This window comes from Schistocerca serialis, chromosome 3 (assembly GCF_023864345.2).
Source record: "Schistocerca serialis cubense isolate TAMUIC-IGC-003099 chromosome 3, iqSchSeri2.2, whole genome shotgun sequence".
Classification (NCBI taxonomy): Eukaryota; Metazoa; Arthropoda; class Insecta; order Orthoptera; family Acrididae; genus Schistocerca; species Schistocerca serialis.
In genome coordinates this window covers 377,386,073-377,404,317 of record NC_064640.1, presented here as the reverse complement: position 1 = coordinate 377,404,317, position 18,245 = coordinate 377,386,073, and the positions used below count along the sequence as shown (strand labels likewise).

Here is an 18,245-nt window from a genome sequence, read left to right as displayed (position 1 = left end):
GCACACCAATTCTAGATATGTTTCAAACATTTTTTGAACTCTGAACTTCTGCTTCTTTTCGTATTCTATTCAGCGTCCATGACCGGTAATTAAAATGTATTTTATAATTATGTAAATTACGTAAAAATTACGTGGCATGTAATGCATACGTCTTTTTATGTAACAAAACAGCGTATCAGCTTACTTCACTATTTTGATAAGCAGCAGAAGAAATAATTGTGAAAAGGCAAGATTTTTTGTTATTACACATGCAAAGGACGTCAGCACGGCATACATGAGTGGCCATTTTCCGTCTTTTTTTTATCCAAGATAAAAGAGTATGTTTATTGTTACGGAAGGCAGACCGACTAACATCCGAATGAAGCCCGCGATTCATAATCAAGTGTATGGTGTCACATTTTGTGAAGAGAATATGATAACTCTTACAATATTATTTCAGTGGTACAGGGTGGAGCACGAAAAATCGGCCCTGAGTACTAGACTGCTCATTCTCACTTACCAATCGTCATCTGTTGTTTCGAAGTTGTTTGCATTAGCTTATATGTTATTGCTTCACTGCCTAATTATTACATGTTTATCTATTCTGCTCGTAGCAGTCAACAAATTGTGCATAATTGGTGAGCAATCTGTACTCGGGACCGGTTTTTCGTGCGCCACCTTATATTATTTCACTGTGATTAGCCACATAACGCTGCAGTTGGCTAAATGAGATTTTTGCAGAATCACGAAAATTACAAGTGTGTGTTGTGAATAAAAACTCTGTACTCCAGGGGGGAGGCAAGTACCCCCTCTTGGCACCTTCCATCTTCAGTCACCCATGCTACTAATTTTCAATTTTTCATGAGAACCATATACCAAGCACAATGAACGGTGAACAAGTTAAAATGAACGATTCCCAAAAAAGAGTTATCACCAGTGAACTAGTTCCCAAGGATGAACGACTTTGCCCATCTCTACAGCTGACGTTCTAACTCGCCCAAAAGAAGTCCCTGTGGGTTTAGGTAACGATTCTAGGTAGGCCAGCATATTTCAGAAGTGTTATTGTCCACAAACCATTACTTCACAGATGTTGCTTTATGACAGGGTGCATTGTCATGCTGATAAAGTCATCGTCTCCATAGTGTTCCTGTATGATACACGATATGCAATGCTGTAAAATCTGTCCATATCCTTCCACATCTAGCATTTACTCAAGTGCATTTAGGAGACCACATCCTAACCATGAAAATGCCCCCAAACTGTAACACCGCCACAGCCATACATCACTGATTACACTACATACGATGGCAGGTAACACTCTCCAGTTATTCGCCGAACCCAAACCCTTCTACCAGGTAACCAGAGGGTATAGTGTGATTCATCACTCCAAATCACTCGTTTCCCATCGCCTACAGAGATGTATGGCTTGTGAGGAGCTACTCTACAACTGTATCCCATTATTTTTAACTCTCAGTGCTCAGTCATTGTGCTAGCTGCATTGCTGGTAGCACTTCAGAACTCACAAGTGATGCCTTCCCCTGATATTTTATGACCACCCCCCCACACAGCCCTCAATGACCCCTGTTCCATCAGTGCATTGGTGTGCATGGCCTTGATTTAGCAGTGGTTTTTCCTTTGCATTTCAATTTGACAGTCACGTCACCAGCAGTTGACTAGGTCAGCTTTACAAGGGGTGAAATGTTCCTGATGGATTTGTTACTCAGGTGACATCCAATGACTAGTCCACATTCGAAGTCAGTAACCTCGCTCGACTGACCAATTCTGCTGTTACTGCTACTCTAGTGGCAACACAATACTCTCTGCCTCCTTTTATACTGACATATAGTGATCAATTCTGCCTTACATAGAGGTGTTCGGATACTCTGGTCCAGGTAGTGTATAACCATCCTTTCTTCCACATTACTATGATTTCTGACATAGTTATCATTGGTTCTGTAACAGAATAATTACAAATAATGTCTTCCTGAAAACCATCCCAAGCTATCCCTTGCTTATTCCTCGGCCACTTTTTTTCTGGTGACCGAAACTTTGTTGTGCCAGTTTCATCTCAGTCTGTATTGTTCTGTCCTTTCTCTATATCTAAAACAATGGTTTTGCTTATTTTCCAGGCCATTCTAGCTCTCTTTATAACCAGAGCAACAGGAAATGATGGTTTGCCCATTTCCTTCTTTTTCTCAAAGTGTTCCTTCACTGAGCCCACAGATTTGTTGACTTTGCTGTGTAGCACACTTTCTTCCTCTGTTTCACTTCACTCATTTAGCTGCTCATCACACTGCATGTCATTTCAAATGAAATAGAAGTGAATAAATACCAAAAATCCAAAAACAAAATAAATTACCAACTATATTTCAAGTTAACCAAAGCAAAATGGCAGCACCAATTACAGACAAGAAATTCACTGTTATGTTTCACAAATGTGAGCATCTATTTTACAGTGCAAGTAGTTCATTTTACCTGCTCAAGCACCCTCCTCCATTGGCTGGCATGCAGCAGCTGTTAGGGAAAAACATGATGCTGCTAAGCTCAGTACCAAAAGCTAGTTGCCCATACTGTATCAGAAGAATGCGTATACACTGCAATGTTGCCAGAGTGGTGAATGTAAGCAACTGATCAGTTGGACCAGCTAACATCTCAGTACACCAATGTGTTAACTTCCTCTCATGACCATCACCTCAAATATCAGACAAACATTTCTGAGATATTTGTGTTCTTGCTAAGAACCCACACTTGAATCTATAAAAATTTTGAGCCTGAAGGCTCACGAACACTTAATCAGCCTGAGTTTATAATCTGCAGTTAGTCTAAGCAATTATAGTGAAACAGCTGAATTGGTGTGTCTGTCTCAAGGAGTAAGGGGTTGATATTAGCAGTAGAATGTATGCACTCAATTTTATATGTTTGTGTCTGTTTTATGTACTACTAATAAAAGTAAAGGCCATTTGTAATTATGTTTTTTTATGCCTAAGTCCAGTTCCCACTCATTAGCTGGATTCTTCATCACCTCGTTGTTGCTTTATCCATTGTTGCACAGGGACACCATAAGCTACCTAACCTCATGTTGGACCAGGTACCCTGTACATGAAATGTGTGGACATTGACTGTTCAGCTACAAATGCTATGTTCTGTATTTATTTACTCTGCAGTATAACTGTTGATATAGCTATGTATTCCGTTTGGAGAAAAGTATACATATCTTCTTGGAACAGCTTCAGAATAGTAACAGGACCAGGTTTGCCTAATTTTTGGAGTAATATTTCCTATTATGTCTGTTCCGTATGCAAATGAGAAAATTGGCTTGTTGCATCTCATACACACCAGTGTTGTACAGGTCTTTTATCTTGATCTATAATTGCAGATGGCCAACTTTTGCGCAGCTAATGGTAAATATTTCCAACATGCTGTAAATTGTGAATGTATTAAAGCCACTAAAGTGGTTTCTTCAAACTATATTGTACTCTGCATGTTATCATAGGCACTGTAAATTTTAAATATGTTAACAACTAGGTAGACTAAAATTATTTACAAAACATATGTTATTCTATTCAGTTATTCCCTTTTACCATTAAAAGTGCATTCTGTCATGCATTTCTTTCAACAATTTTGACACATCTAGACATGGTGCTAATTTCAAGAGACCCAGTGGGTGATTTGGACACTTTTTGACTACAGGTTTTGATATTTAATATAACAAATTTACTTGGATTATTGATAAGGATTTTAAGAGATTTTACTTTATTGTTTGAAACTTTTTGATAAGAAATTTTCTTTGTTCCCAATTAACATTGTTATTGGGCTAAGGATTTTCCAAAATTTCGCCCTCAGTCTTGGCATCGGGTGTCCAGGACTCTTCTTTTCTAACTACTTTTCAAACAAAACAGTCTGGAAACAGATCAGATCTTTCTCAGTGCTTGAGAAATTCGCATGTAATAGGCAGTTTCCAATCCCAAGAACTGGATGAGGATTGAAAAGCTCATATAAATGTTCAAGAAATTCCTACTGTTCGAAAGTTGTGAAGAACATTACATTTCTGACTGTGAGCAACACACATTGACTCATTGTGCTGTACAGATGTTTACTTCTTGTTGAAGTTCCTTGTGCATTAACGTACCACATTCTTATGATTCAGTAACAGTAAAAAAGTTTGGTCAACTGCTGATGATGAGCTTCAGACCGAGTCTTGTTCTTACCACACTAATCAGCACTTGCAGCTAGGTGCTGCTCTTTAAATGAGCTACAATTGCTGTATTGTTGATGTAACTCCCTGGTGTCTGTGTGGCTAATAAACATTATAAATGCAATGTGAACGTAATGTATCCCCATAACTGGCCATGAATGCGAAATTAATATGTATAGGGCAAACAGTTATGTCAGTGTTCTCACACTGCAAACATATTCAGTGTAAAATCCATTGCTTACAATCTCGTGTGAAAGGAATGGAGCACATTTTCTGTGTTAAATTTGCATATCTACGTACATTCATTTTTGTTCACAGTATTCATTCTATCTTTATCTAAAACTAATTTGCTCATATGAGCTTTATCTACAACCCAACTGATTTTCAGTGTTAGACAGTATTACCTTTTGCCTTAGACAATGTAGGTTCACAAGTACTTCACTTTTGAGAACCTATTAGGCACATGAAGTGAATACCATTGAGAACCAAAACACTCTTTACTATCTTACTATTCTATACTACCAACTATTGTGCAGATTCAAAATTTTCTTGAACCTCCTGCATATCTTAAGCAGTTCCTATATATTGAGTGATTGTCTGCTCCCAACATGTAGGTTTTTGTAGCAAGTACACTTTATCATGTGTGTTCACCAGGTACATCACAGATGTCTCTGATTGTGTCGGTTTATGAAACATTAAATATTCTGTTGCCTTTACACTCTCTAATTATGCCCGAAGCTGTCTGGCAAACCGATTTATTACATGTAAGTCTGCAGACTTGCACAGCTGTTGTCACTGAAGGTAAAACCTTCTAGGTTGGTAGGCCACATTATGTTCCACTTTAAATTTCTTTTTCATAATCACCTAACTGGGACCACCAGAACATCCTGAAGATCATCCTAGCAGAGGGGTCGAAATGTCAGTTGAAAGAAAGAAATTTGAAGAGGAACATGATGAGGCGTAATGACCTAGATGATTTTATCTTCAGATTTATTACATCTTTCTGAATGCACTGCAGATTGAATTTGTGCCTAAATGGTGGATCAGTCTGTATTCTGTGGTAAATTATTGTCCTGGTATGGAATCCATCAACTAACTTCTATGTAAAGATTTTGCTATGATCTAGGTTCCCACTGACAGAAGAATATGCTTCACATGTGCTTGTCAGCTTGTAGCTCTGATAGTTGCTTCACCTACGTTATCTTGTATATTGTGTTTATTTTCCTTTCTTTTCCCCTATAGTAACTTCTTCATTCTCTACTCATTTCGAAAAACAGGCATTTTTATGGAGTTCAAAGTATTAATAAGGAAAACAGCCAACATATTTCTTATCAGAAGTACATGTATTTAATGTGAAATTATCCACTGCTGTGAAAAGCTCCAGTTGATAATGCACATTCATGCAGTGTTCAGAAAATTCTATGGCTGATGAATCTGAGCTTAGTGTTGCTAGTGCGTAGGGATTAGTAGGAGCCTCTTGCTGTATGTATTGAGAGACAATTTTTACGGAGGAATAGAAAACTGTTCTTAAAACTTGAGGGTGAGAGCCCAGTTTGCCAGCCACTGATCCTGTGAAGCTTTTTTTTTTGTGGGGGTGGGGGGCACTAAAAATAATGTTCTTTATAACTGTTTACATTTAGTGCTAATTAAATCTTTCAGTGACATCTCGTGTCTGTATGTTGCAGTTGACACTATGTTCTGCAGAACACTTCAAACACTTGCCCAGCAGAAGCAGCAGCAAATTCCAACTCAACCTCCTAAGGATTCAAGCCTTATTTCAGTGCCATCTAAGGAGCCAAATCTTATGCCGGTACCATCCCCACAGCAGATACAGTACCTCAATACTTTTGAAGGGCAAGAGTTAACTATTCAGAAGCAACCAAACACAAGCTTGAAGGAAAGCAACATCAGTTCTCCTTCGTAAGTGTTAAAATATTGTTATAGCTAATTTTACGTGTATATTGAAAAAGTGCTGTTTGGACACTGTGTGTGTGTGTGTGTGTGTGTGTGTGTGTGTGTGAGAGAGAGAGAGAGAGAGAGAGAGAGAGAGAGAGAGAGAGAGAGCGAGCCCCTGATCTGTCACTGCTGATTCATCTGTGTTTCCCAGACGACAATTACTTCTGTTTTCTTTAAGTGAGGTGCTTCTTTTGAAATTTCCTATGTACGTTTCACTGCACGTGAAAGCGATTTAGCATATTTCTGCTATAGTAAGCAGCAAGTGTCAGTCCTTTGCAATCTTCTAATATTCACACACATTTTTGGCAGTTTAAACATGGAATCTGATACAATATGTGACTGACTGTTTTAACGAATTATAGGAAAACTTTCCTTTTCGGTGGCTCTTTTCCACTAGAAGCTTCAGATCTTTGAGGATATTGAGCCCGATTTATTTTTTGCCACAGCAACCATTTCATCCAAAAGTAATTCATAAATGATAGAGCTTTTCCTCCAAGTACTGTGGCTCACAAATTATTTTAGCAAGGCCCACCAATGTTTTAATCATTCCTTTTATCTGCTCGGCCTGATGATGGTAATTTTTAGGAAGGTATCCTTAGTATGTGCACCCCTTGAGAGGGAAACAAACTCGCCATGAGAGTTGATCTACAGTAAGCAGAGTGTCCGAACCCACATAGAGCCGAGCATGGGAAGAACTCACCTCGGGCATGGTGCAGACAGCACTTGGCACAAGACATGACAATATGGTAGGTGGTCAAACTTTGAGCAAGCACTGACCTGCCTGACCTAGTGCCTCCTGCAGGTAAACACCTCTGCCAGCGAGTCGGCTCATACTACATGTCACCAGGTTTCCGCACTATCACACCAGCACCACTGGCTCTGCTGGAAGGGCGGAAGGGCACAGATTCTGCGGCAGTGACAGTCACAGTGGAGAGGATGGCACCTCCATAAATGAAAAGGGGTGGGGGGAGGGAGATGGCAGAGGAGGAGGGAGGGGGGTGGACCTCAAAATCTATGGGCTCCACAGTGACAGGAGCAGGTGGTGGGGTTCTACTGGGGGCTGCTGCTGCAGGTCATAGGAGGGCAGCAGGTGTGTGGAAGGGGCTGCAACAGGGAAGCACCCCACTGCAAATGGAAGCCCTCATCTGGAACAACATCGTGACCCAAACTACTGCCTGGCAGTCTAGCAGATTGTAGCAGTGATGTCCCAAGAGGGCGCGAGTGTAGCTGATGTGCTTGGCGGGCCAGCTGCTCCCTGCCAACATCCACCACAAACTACTGTTGAGCTTCGTGGCCCACTATGACATCCTGCAGTCACTCATGCCACTGGCCAAAGTAGCTGGCCAAAATAGAAGACCCAGGAAGAAAAAAACAGCCATCCTTGGTAGTCTATAGCATGCAACTCATGGTGAAGCAAATCCAGGAGACCCGGGGATGGTGCCTGTTCAAATGTTTTGCCAAACCGCACCCATCACGGGAAGGGTCGGACACAGACTAGTTCTTTTGGGTCTTAAATGTATACATGAAACTCTCCAACTCCGAATTTGAAGGCAGATGAAACAGAGCGGTAGCCAGATGCTGGATACCGTTGTGGATGCAAAGGCGCTAAAACTGCGGTGACCCCAATTGCTGATCATTGTCAGATATCTGGGTTTTGGGGAAAGCCACAAAGACAAAAATTATTGGCAACCTGCAAACTGTGGCAGTTGACAACACGGAGGAGAGCTTGGCAACATACAGGAAACTGGAACAATGCACTGACCACCAACAACCACATGCTGCCCAAAAGGGGCCAGTGTAGTTGACATGCACACTGTCCCAAGGGTGCTCCAGGATTGGCCAAGGATAAAGAACTGGTGCTTTGGGGTCGCCTAGTTCTGTGCAGAAGCCTTGCAGGAACACACTGGATGTTCCATGTCATGCTCGATCGCCAGCCAGTAGATGTGACGTTGCACTGATGCCTTCATATGAGTCATAGTGCGGCAACTGGAGTTTACGAGGACACAATTCTGTGAGAATGGCCACATGACCGAATTGCTCCTCTGTGGCAAGAATGAGAACCCTCCTGGACAATGTTAAGTTGATCACGAAGGAGAAAGAATGTACACTACACTTGATCTGCACCCGAAGAGATGGGCTCCAGCCAACCCTGCTGGACTTTCGAAACAATATTCCAGAAAAGTGGCTCAGTGACCATGGCAGTTGTGACTTTGCCTGCTGTCAGCAGGAAGTCCAACAAGGTTTGCGGCAAGACATCATTCAACACCATTACGAGAGTCTCCTGCTGATTGAACTCCAGATCACGCCCCACCGGTAACTACAAAAGCACATCAGCATTGGCATACTGGATGGTGGAGCAGTGACCAATGTCATAACAGTAGTTACTGAGAAAGAGGACCCACTGCTGCAACTGGTGTGCAACTTGAAATGAGGGCCAAGTAAGGAAACAAGTGGCTTTTGGTTGATTATGAGGAGGAAACCTGTGCTATACAGTAAGACATGGAACTTTTTAACCCCGAAAATAATAGCTAGTGGTACCTTTTCCACCTGCTAATCATTACTCTGTGCCGCATCTTTGATGCATAAGTGAAGGGCTGTTCAATGCCATCAATGTTTAAATGGGACAGGACGGCACTAGTGCTGTACTGGGATGCAACACAGGCCAGGGTGAAAGGTTTACCAAGCATAAAGCAAGCCAAGCAGGCAGCACCACAAGCACTGCCTGAGAGACTGAAAAGACCTTTGACATTCTGCAGACCAGAAAGCTGGTTAAGAGGCTGGCAGATGTGTACAGCCTCAGGAATGAAATTTTACCCAAAAAAAGACTGAATGTCTTTCAGGTTTTTGGGTGCTTTTATGTTGACATTGGCCTTGATGTGGTCATCCTTGGGGACAAGACCATCTTTACGAAGCACATGACCCGAAAAATGCATCTTCAGGGAGAAAATGCTGCATTTTACCAGTTTGCAATGAAGGCCATTCTCCAGGAGGTTTTGGAAAACTGACAGAAGGTTTCCTAAATTCTCCTCTCGAGTAGGGCTGTGACTCAGATGTCATCAAGGTACTTGATGCAATAGGGAATATTCTGAATCAGCTGTTCCAAATAGTGTTTGTAAATTCCTGGTGCAGACGAGATCCCAAAAGGAAAGCTTTAAACTGGTAAAGCCCAAAGGGGGTGTTATTGACGAGGGATGTCCAAGAAACCATGTTCGGGGGCTACTGCAGGTAATCATCCCACATTTCAGTGGCAGGAAAATACTGCTCCCCACCCTCGTCCTCCCAGCAGCTTTGCCAGCAACTCTGTCTGCCGAGGAATGGGATACGAATTTGCGACACATCACACTTTGACCATCTGTTTAAAATCACCACAAGAGCATGTGGCACCATTGGGCTTCTGAAGTACCACTAAACTGGTGGCCCACTGACTCAATAAAATAAGAGCAATGATGCCTTGATCCTGCCAATGCTGCAACTCAGCCTTTACCTTGTCACGCATGGCAAGGGAATGGCACAGGGGCGACAGATTTTGGTACTGCGACAGCTTAAAAGAAACATGCCTCAAAATTTTCTCACCAGCCCAAGGTTTTCTCAAATAATGGGCTGTGAGACTGCAGTAAGGAGTCCCAATGATGAAAAGGGACAGATTGAGACACTAAATGCACTTCACCAACCATCTAGGGGGCCAAAAAGAGGAAAAGCGTCAAATCCAAAGATATTTTGCGCCCATGGTGAATTGACCATTAAAAAGGTAAGTTGTCATTTCACAAGGAGATGGAAAACAGCCCCATCCCCGCAAAGGAATGCGCTGTATACTATAAGACACACCCTGATGGAGCAACTATTGCAACTCCGGCAGAGTGTGTACATATCAAAGGTTATTAGGCTGATTGCCACTCCCATGTCTACTGAAATTTGACCGACTGCCCATCTACACACGCTTCCCAGGCACGTCTGCACACTGTGTCACCAGTGATTCATAAGGCATGCTATGGTGGGTCCATATAACTTTGTGAAACATCCTGTAGTTGTTTCAGTTGTGATATATTGGTGTAGATAGAGTAGGAAATCATGTGCACATCTTTGTTTGCAGACTTATGGAGAAGAGAAGTTCATGAATTTAATATTTGTTTTTAACCCACTTCATTTAAAGAAAAACATTAAGTTTTTACTGGTAGAACAATTATTTTAATAATCTGTAACTTTCTCATCCCCTGCAACACAGAGACTGTTAATTCTAGAGAAAAAATAAATATGATCGTTCTTGTAGAAACTTTAATGTAGTTTAATTTTGTACTGGAAAAAATTTGGAAAAAATTCTGCTAGAAGTCTGTTCTCAAGTTATTTGAGAAACACACAAAAAATTGATCTTTTAATGCCCCTCACCCAAATTATCACATCTCACCAGTTAGGATTTTTAGTATGTTGTTCATGACACACACTCCTACCACTGTGCAAAAATTTGCGACTGAGTTTTCTTTGTTAATAGGACTTTGTGATGCGTTGGTCAAAAAGGAGTTTGATGGTTTGCTGGGGCTTGCCATTTGTGGGAAGCCAAGTCTCACTGTTTTGTATCTTCACGCTGATAGTTGTCACCATCTCACTGAGGGCGAAGAGATACTTCGTACCATGATTGATAAGGACACATGTCATCTCAGTCCCTAAAAGTTTGTCAGTTGAGTTAGCCCACCTTGAAGTAACCGTTCAGCAGAATGGTTCTAGTGAAAGACAAATCAGACAGGCATTGCACTATTATCAACCAACTGTGCGCAGAGTGAAGTGTTGTCAGATCGATAACGTAATTTCTCAAGAGATCTTTGAACTGATGACGATTTAATTTGAAAAACTTTCAGCAGTCTATGATTACAGGTTTTTAATTTTTTTGATGAATGAAATTTTTTTTAAAAATCACAAGATACCAACTGGCTGCTTCCTGAATGTTGTTTGAACATTTTATACACTGGGAGAAACTGAAATTCCTCCTATTCTGCTGCCACGAAAAGCTGAATAGTTTCCAGTAAATTATGAAGCAACTGATTTCCCGATTTCCCTCAGAATATCTTACCACAGCTAAGACCTGTCTTTCCAGATGCACATAGCAGACTCCTTTTTCATGTCAGCATTAATACTGTTAAATATTATCATCCCATGCTTAAAACAAGAGCCTACAGCTGTGGACACTGACGTACATTGATCTGAAACCATAAGAGCTGTTGTCCTAATTTGGAAGTGCAACCCAGTATATTTAGTGTTCTTGTCACCTCTACGCTAAGTATTAATCCTTTCGTGCTCTCAAAAGTGTGCTTGTTTAATCACCAAAATTCATTTTTCCACCATAATGAAGCAATCTGCTCATAAATGTGGAAAAGTACTAACTACACTACATTTTGTTGACATGTCCATCACTGCTGAAATTAAATTTTGAGTTACTGCAAAATACCTTATGGAGTTTAGAAATTTAATCACAGTATAAATCAGTGATTACCAGGGAGGCCACCATGCAACTTAAAAATGGAATATTATGTGGCTGATAAATATTGTGTGTCAGGCTGTTTTCTTAAACTTTCCAATTCTCTTCATAGGTTGTCACACTTCTGATGTGTGACATGACTCACTAAGGGATCAAATGTTTGTAAACACAGTAGTGTTAAAGCTTTTTATCTGAACAAGAATTTATAGTTACTAAGCATCAGGAAGCTGTTTGCCCCTTTTTTGCTTCACTCTGCAGCTACGAACATCAGAAATTTAACATTTTTGTAGAAGTGAAGTAACTTCAGGAGAAATAAAACTAGGGAGGAAGCAGTAATGTAATGCGGAATAGATACTTCATCATCTGCTCTATGTAAGGAGGACTATAGTATTCATTAAAGTATTAAAGAAATTGCAAAAGTTGAAAAATATGATACTGGATGATCAGACCAAAGAATAGTGATTGTAAGAGCAAAATCTCGTGCAGTGAGACTAGTTACTATTTTAATAGCAAGAATAGCTTCGTTGAAATTGGAATTTGATTTTAAAAAATGAGAGATACATTGTAACTCACCAAACTGCGGATGTTTCTCAGCTTGGTTTTTATAACTCGCTACCACTTGGATGAGAGTTACCATTAGTCTTCACAAGTGGTTCATTGTGTTATAGTGTCATGTAAGCATGTCAGAGTTGCACACTTTAGACGTATTATCGATGTAGCAGAAAATCGTAATTTAATAGATTATGTATTAGAATAAACTGAAATTTATTCTGAATAGACTGCAGAGTATAAATGTACCAAACCATTGACATGTAATATATGAATAGGGTGTACGGGATTTTACTCAGAATTGCTTACCTAAATCCTTTTCCCACATTAAGAAAAATACAAATTATTTCTGTTATTGCACTTCGTTTTCAGTATGTGGGACACAATTGTTTAGTTTTTAGTATGTGTATCTCCTATTGTTCTCTATTTTCATTAATTACCTGTGTTTTTTTATTTTATTTTGGCAGCTTACCTCCACCAAATTTGGATGGAAACTTACAAGGCTCGTCCTCAGATATGAACACTCGTATGTCTGGGCCTGCCACTCCTCTTACACCAACGTCTGTGGAGTTAAGGTATCCAAGTGGTTCTGGTGATACTAGATTTCCTTTACCAAGTCCACACACGCCAGGATCTGATAACAAGGCTCCACGTCGAACACCAGGAATGGATGGACCTGTGAAAGCACCGCGGCCTGAGGATGGAGCACATTTCCTTAGCTCCAGTCCATTGAATGATGGAATGGGTGCGCTAAGGTTTCAGAATCCCAATGGACCACCAGGAAGTTCTCCATCAATGTGTAGCCAGGTACCAGGATTTGTACCACAACAGGCACAGCCGGGTGTGGGTGGTGTAAAAGTGACATCTCACTTTTTAGATGTTTCGCCATCTGGTGGAGGACCACCTGTTGACATTTCACCAACAACTGGAGGCAACTTCCCATGTCTGCGATCAGAAAATGTGCCTCTGAATCCAAATGTGAGTGGCAGTGTTTCTTGTGATGGTAAGATGGCTCACTTTGACCCTATCACGTCAATGGCGCAAATGAGTCAGCAGTTGACGAGCAGTGTGTCAAACTCACCAAATCCACAGAATCCTGTAATGGTAGGCGGACCGGGTGTGATGGGTTTTCAGCAGTCACCGGCCCATCCTGGAGATGTGGGACCTTGCCAGGATGGTGGACCTGGTGGGGGTTTTGTGAGTCTCCAAGTGCAAGGTGTGCCACCACACTCATATAGCCCCAGTGGTGTTTCAGGGCAAGGAGGAGCAGTTCCGTGCAGTGTGCAGCATCCTGGAACTGTTGGTTCTCCCAAGTCTGGCAACATGTTGGGGTTAGGTCCACCAAGGGGACCTTCTCCTTACATGGGAAATCCCTGCCCACAACGTGCTCCTGGAAGACCCCCAGCTCCAGGAACGTATGGTCACACAAATGTTCAGGTAAAAGCAAGTACCCCTAATACGATACAGTACTTACCAGCAAAGCCACAGACAGGAGCCCCAGGGCCGAGAGGACCACCGAGTCTTGACTTCCTGCAGCGATTTGCCAATCCTCTATCCAGCTTAGATGGCAGTGTTCCTGTCCATAACCTGCAGTATTTTCCTGGAACTGGTCAACCAAATGGTAATGGAGTGCGAATGGGCAATGTGCCCCATTCTGGCCCTGGCTGTGGAAATGTAGGTGGCCCAGTAGTCGGTCCCAGTAGTCCTGTTGTTGGTGTGAATCTACCAATGTCAGGTGGAATGGTTGTGGGCCATGGAGGGCCAGGAATGGGAGCAGTCCCACTGCGTGGAGGCCTGCGTCCAAGTGGAATGATGAGGATGAGTGGTGGAATGCTGGGAGTTGGGCCTTGTCCCGGTGGTGAACATCCATTTGTGCCGGGTCCGGGCCCTGGCTCACAGGTATTTGTTCCTGGACCAAAGTCCTCACCTATGGGGTTAGGTGGTGCACCAGATGCAAGTCAGCCATTACCACCTTCAATGGGACAAGCAAACAATTTCAAGAATTCTCCATTCATGGGTCCTACAACAGCTGATCCTAATTATGCCCAACAGTTCCATAATTTTCAGCAACAGTTGTATGCTACCAACACTAGAAGTCAGATGAGCAATCAGACTCTTGGTCCAAATCAATCATTTTTTGTTCCAAAATGAGCGTTTGGATTGTGTGGAGTAGTTCACAGTGTGTTGCCATTTTGGATTGTGTATTTGAATGGTAAAAATACCAGCACATCCGTTGTGAATATGCGTGTGTGGTGTAAGAAAGATAATCCCACTGTTTCAACCTGGAACAGTGATCAACGAAAGCAATATGGATCCCATTGGTCTGTAAAAGTGATATTAATATTCTGTTTAATTGCCATGTTAAACAACTTATCATATTAATTTAAACATTGTAGAAATTAGAACATGATGTCTGTCCGTAAATTTTGTCTGGTGTTTTACAGAATATTCGTACTGATTTACAGTACGTCACAGTTGTATCTTTGTTTATTTACAGAGGGCAAAATCACTAACCGTGTTGAGCTTAGACATTTGCAGTTCTCTTTGAAAAAAGATGGTGAAAATCTCTTTATTTTTGTTTAAAGTTTGAGAATGTATTTGAAAACAACTGGTTTGTTTTACTTAGCAGTTTTGTGAAACACTAGATACGTATCTAGAAAACTGTCATATCAATTGTATTTCATACATTTATCTTCAAACACATGAACTTCATGTGTAAATTAAATGATTTCCGTGTTGTTCCATAAATCAAGAGTTAATGTTTTTGTGTCTTGTAAATACCAGATTTGTATACCAGTACATGCAGTTTGTCATTCATATTCCACCCAGTCTTTTAATAGTGTTTTTGCACTCCCCTACATATCTTTTTGTGTTCCTTCCTATTTGAACTGTGGTAGCAGTTTAGTGAGTTGCACAGTGTAGTTCACTATAGAGATTATTGCCACAGAGAACGGTTGTGGTAACTACGAAGTTTGGGGACTGAAACTTCGTGGGAAAGAAAAAGAGACACTGAAGGAATTGCACCACTCATTGTACTTAAAATGGGGGAAAAAATCATTTGTGATTGAGTGTCTTCCATTTTGTTTTTAATTTTATGGCTCCCATTTGCGTCCTAAGCTGTGACTGTTACATCAAAAGTATGATTTAGCTGTTGTATCTTTCTTTTTAGTAATGAAGACTGATGACTTTGAATGTTTGTAATATGGTAACAAACCATTTATGACATACTTTCATAAGTGCAGCTGGCTTTTGAAAGGCATTTATCGCTTCTCACTTCTCAGGGAATGTTAGTGGCTATGTGACATGGATGATATGTGGTTTTTGTATATATGTATAAATTGTGTCATGAAGGAACCAGTTACTTGGATGTATAATGTAAAAAGATTCTTATACTTGTGACTATCATTATAGTCTATTTGACAATATTAATTTAGACTTCTGTCCATTGTACTTTCACTTTGCCTCATCTGAACAAAAATTATGAATGTTACAAAAAGTCTCTTCTGGATGAAATAGTGACTTTTAATTCAAGTGGACATTGTTGGTGGACAGGATGAAGAAAATTTCAGCCAAGTTGTACAACGTATAGTCGAAACATGGCAGAATATTTATAGATTTGAATATAGAATTTGTATTTGGTTTTTTAGACATTTTTCTCATTTATTTTGGTAACAGTTTAATTTCACACATTTATTTTGATACTTTTAAGCGTACATAGGCTAACAGTTTCGTTGCAGCTACTATCTGCTCTGTTCCCATTAAAAAATATGGAATTGGTAGCAATCCTTTTCATATATTGTTCAAATTTTAATTATGTTAAAAATAGTTTGTTACCACAATATAAATAAAAAATCTTTAAATATTGACTATATCAAGTCGCAAAAACTGCATGTTGAGAGTGCACAATATTCTCCAAGTAGACTATAATGGGCTACAGCACAATTGAACGTGGTTATTTCAGTTCAGCAGTTCCGCTTGACCCTTGTGAGGAACTAGAATTATGCTGAGAGTGACAGAGAGAGAGAGAGAGAGAGAGAGAGAGAGAGAGAGGGGGGGGGGGGAGGGGGAGCAGTAAGTAACAAAATAACAGGACAGACTCCAAATAGAGAAAACTCAAAGACTGGGTCACTGGTTGGAGACCTTGATAAAATATTGGTTGTCAGGTAACAGATATAATAATATGTGAAAATTCAGTGGTTAGGAATTTAACTGTTTAGTCATGGAGTACCCATTACAAGGCAAATTTCATGCAAAAACTTAGGTGATGAATGAAATTTGGGAAGATGGGGGATAGTAAAGAAATAACAGTACAGTTCCAGATATTATTATTTTAAAAAATGAGAATTTGCAAAGAAAATAAATAGTTGAACAAAATGTATAAAAAATTACAATGATGGACAAAAAATGGAAAAAGTGAATAATGAGACAGTTAATTGCAACAAGAGAGTGACTATAGCTTCAGAAATAAAATGAAGAAAAGAAGGTAGAGAGAAGAAAAGGGGGGTCAAGAACTTGATTGTGGATGATTGGTGATGTGGATGATATGCAGATGAGCAGTTAGTAGAGAATTATTGGGCAATATTGATAGCCTGTCCAATATGACATGAGAAGGCTTCAGCACTTGCTACTTTGAATCTTCCGAATTGTCACATATGCTGCCAGCCACAGAATATAAACTATTGGAAATTGTCTTGCAGGTCCTACTTGTATCTTATAGGCTCCATGACCATAACTTTTACATTAGTATCATCAGCCCCTTTCGTCTTTCATTATTCTTTTCAACACTATAGCATTCATATAATTTGTTTCAGGGCTCTTCTCCTATCTAGCCTCTTCTCAGTCAGTTTGACGTGATTTATTCTCTATGTTCAATTGTTCAGCCGTTTACCCATCCACATTCATGCTCCCATCTGCCTCTAGGTTTTGATGTTGTTCTCTTCTTCACTTTTTGTCCATTTTCCTTCCTGTCTGCCTACCTTTCTTCATTATAACAGTACATGTTTTTGTGTTTCATCCTGTCACTACCTCTTTGTTATCTGTGATCAGATTTTGCCCTCTGATCTCCTTTTTGGTTGCCCAGATGCCATGTTATTTCTGTTTTGTGTGAGATTCCTTTTTATTGTTATTCAAGCTGGTCCTATTTTGTGTTTATGTATGATTTCATTTTGTGTTCATTTACTCCAATTATTTTCTATTTGTGTCTCTCTCCTGTGTCATTCATAAGTTGTGGAAATTATCAAACATTTCCTTTGAGTATACTCCATAAATTTCCTCTCATCTCTCATGATGCTGTTGTCACCTATGTTATTATTTCCATTGCATGTTCACATCTTCAGCCATTTCCATCTTATAAAATTCACACATGCATAGAAAGTGTAATGTATTGCTACAGCTCTTTCTGAATGATAAGAATGAGACATTGTATTTTGTCCATGAGAGTACATCGTTAGAGAATATGGACAGGTCTAGCAGTAAATGTACCAGTTAGTCTTGAAAAATCAACGTGTTTCAGTTTCTAATACAATAAACAAAGTAGTTATCTCACCTTGTTTCTATTCCTTGTGCACTGCTTGAATTGTGTTTGTTGGTTCTTGCAGTTAATCACTAAGCACATCTGTTTTCAGTAATTTAGTTCCATTTGTCGAGCTGTTATTTGTTACATTCATACCTCCTCCTCATTTCCTGTATTTCTTTCTGCCCTATATTTCTTAAGTGGTTCTTCAACAGGTAGAAGTTCCTTTGTTCTTGTTCTTTCTCTTCTAACAAAAATTTCACTATACATTGTCTTATCTTCAAGGGAATGTGAACATGGCCACTGTTATAACATCTTTGCCACCACTTTAATATCATATGATCTGAGTAACAATATTCCAACACAGTGGCCTATTTGAAAGTTCGTGTAAGTTTTTTTTATGAACACTGTAAGTTTGATGTAAACTTACTTGAGATGATTATTTTGGTACAGTAGATGTTGCTCAAGTTTCTTCTACATCTTTTTTTACTTTAAAATCTCCTGAGGTGACTTATTTCCTACCCAGCTCATTTTGTTAATTTCTTCTGTGGTTAAGAAAATTCTGGCAATAATGATTCTCTTGTCAA

At 40.0% G+C, this 18,245-nt stretch overlaps 1 protein-coding gene across 2 annotated transcripts in view; it reads left to right on the top strand.

Moving 5' to 3' along the window:
• Positions 1-15,860, top strand: part of LOC126470205 (protein BCL9 homolog) — a gene marked incomplete in the record, with an annotated part of 91,772 nt that extends 75,912 nt beyond the window's left edge. For both annotated transcript variants that reach the window (XM_050097875.1, XM_050097874.1), the window contains 2 exon segments: positions 5,860-6,094; positions 12,614-15,860. In XM_050097875.1, the coding sequence (XP_049953832.1) occupies positions 5,860-6,094; positions 12,614-14,297 (1,919 nt within the window).
• Between the last annotated feature and the right edge of the window lie 2,385 nt (positions 15,861-18,245).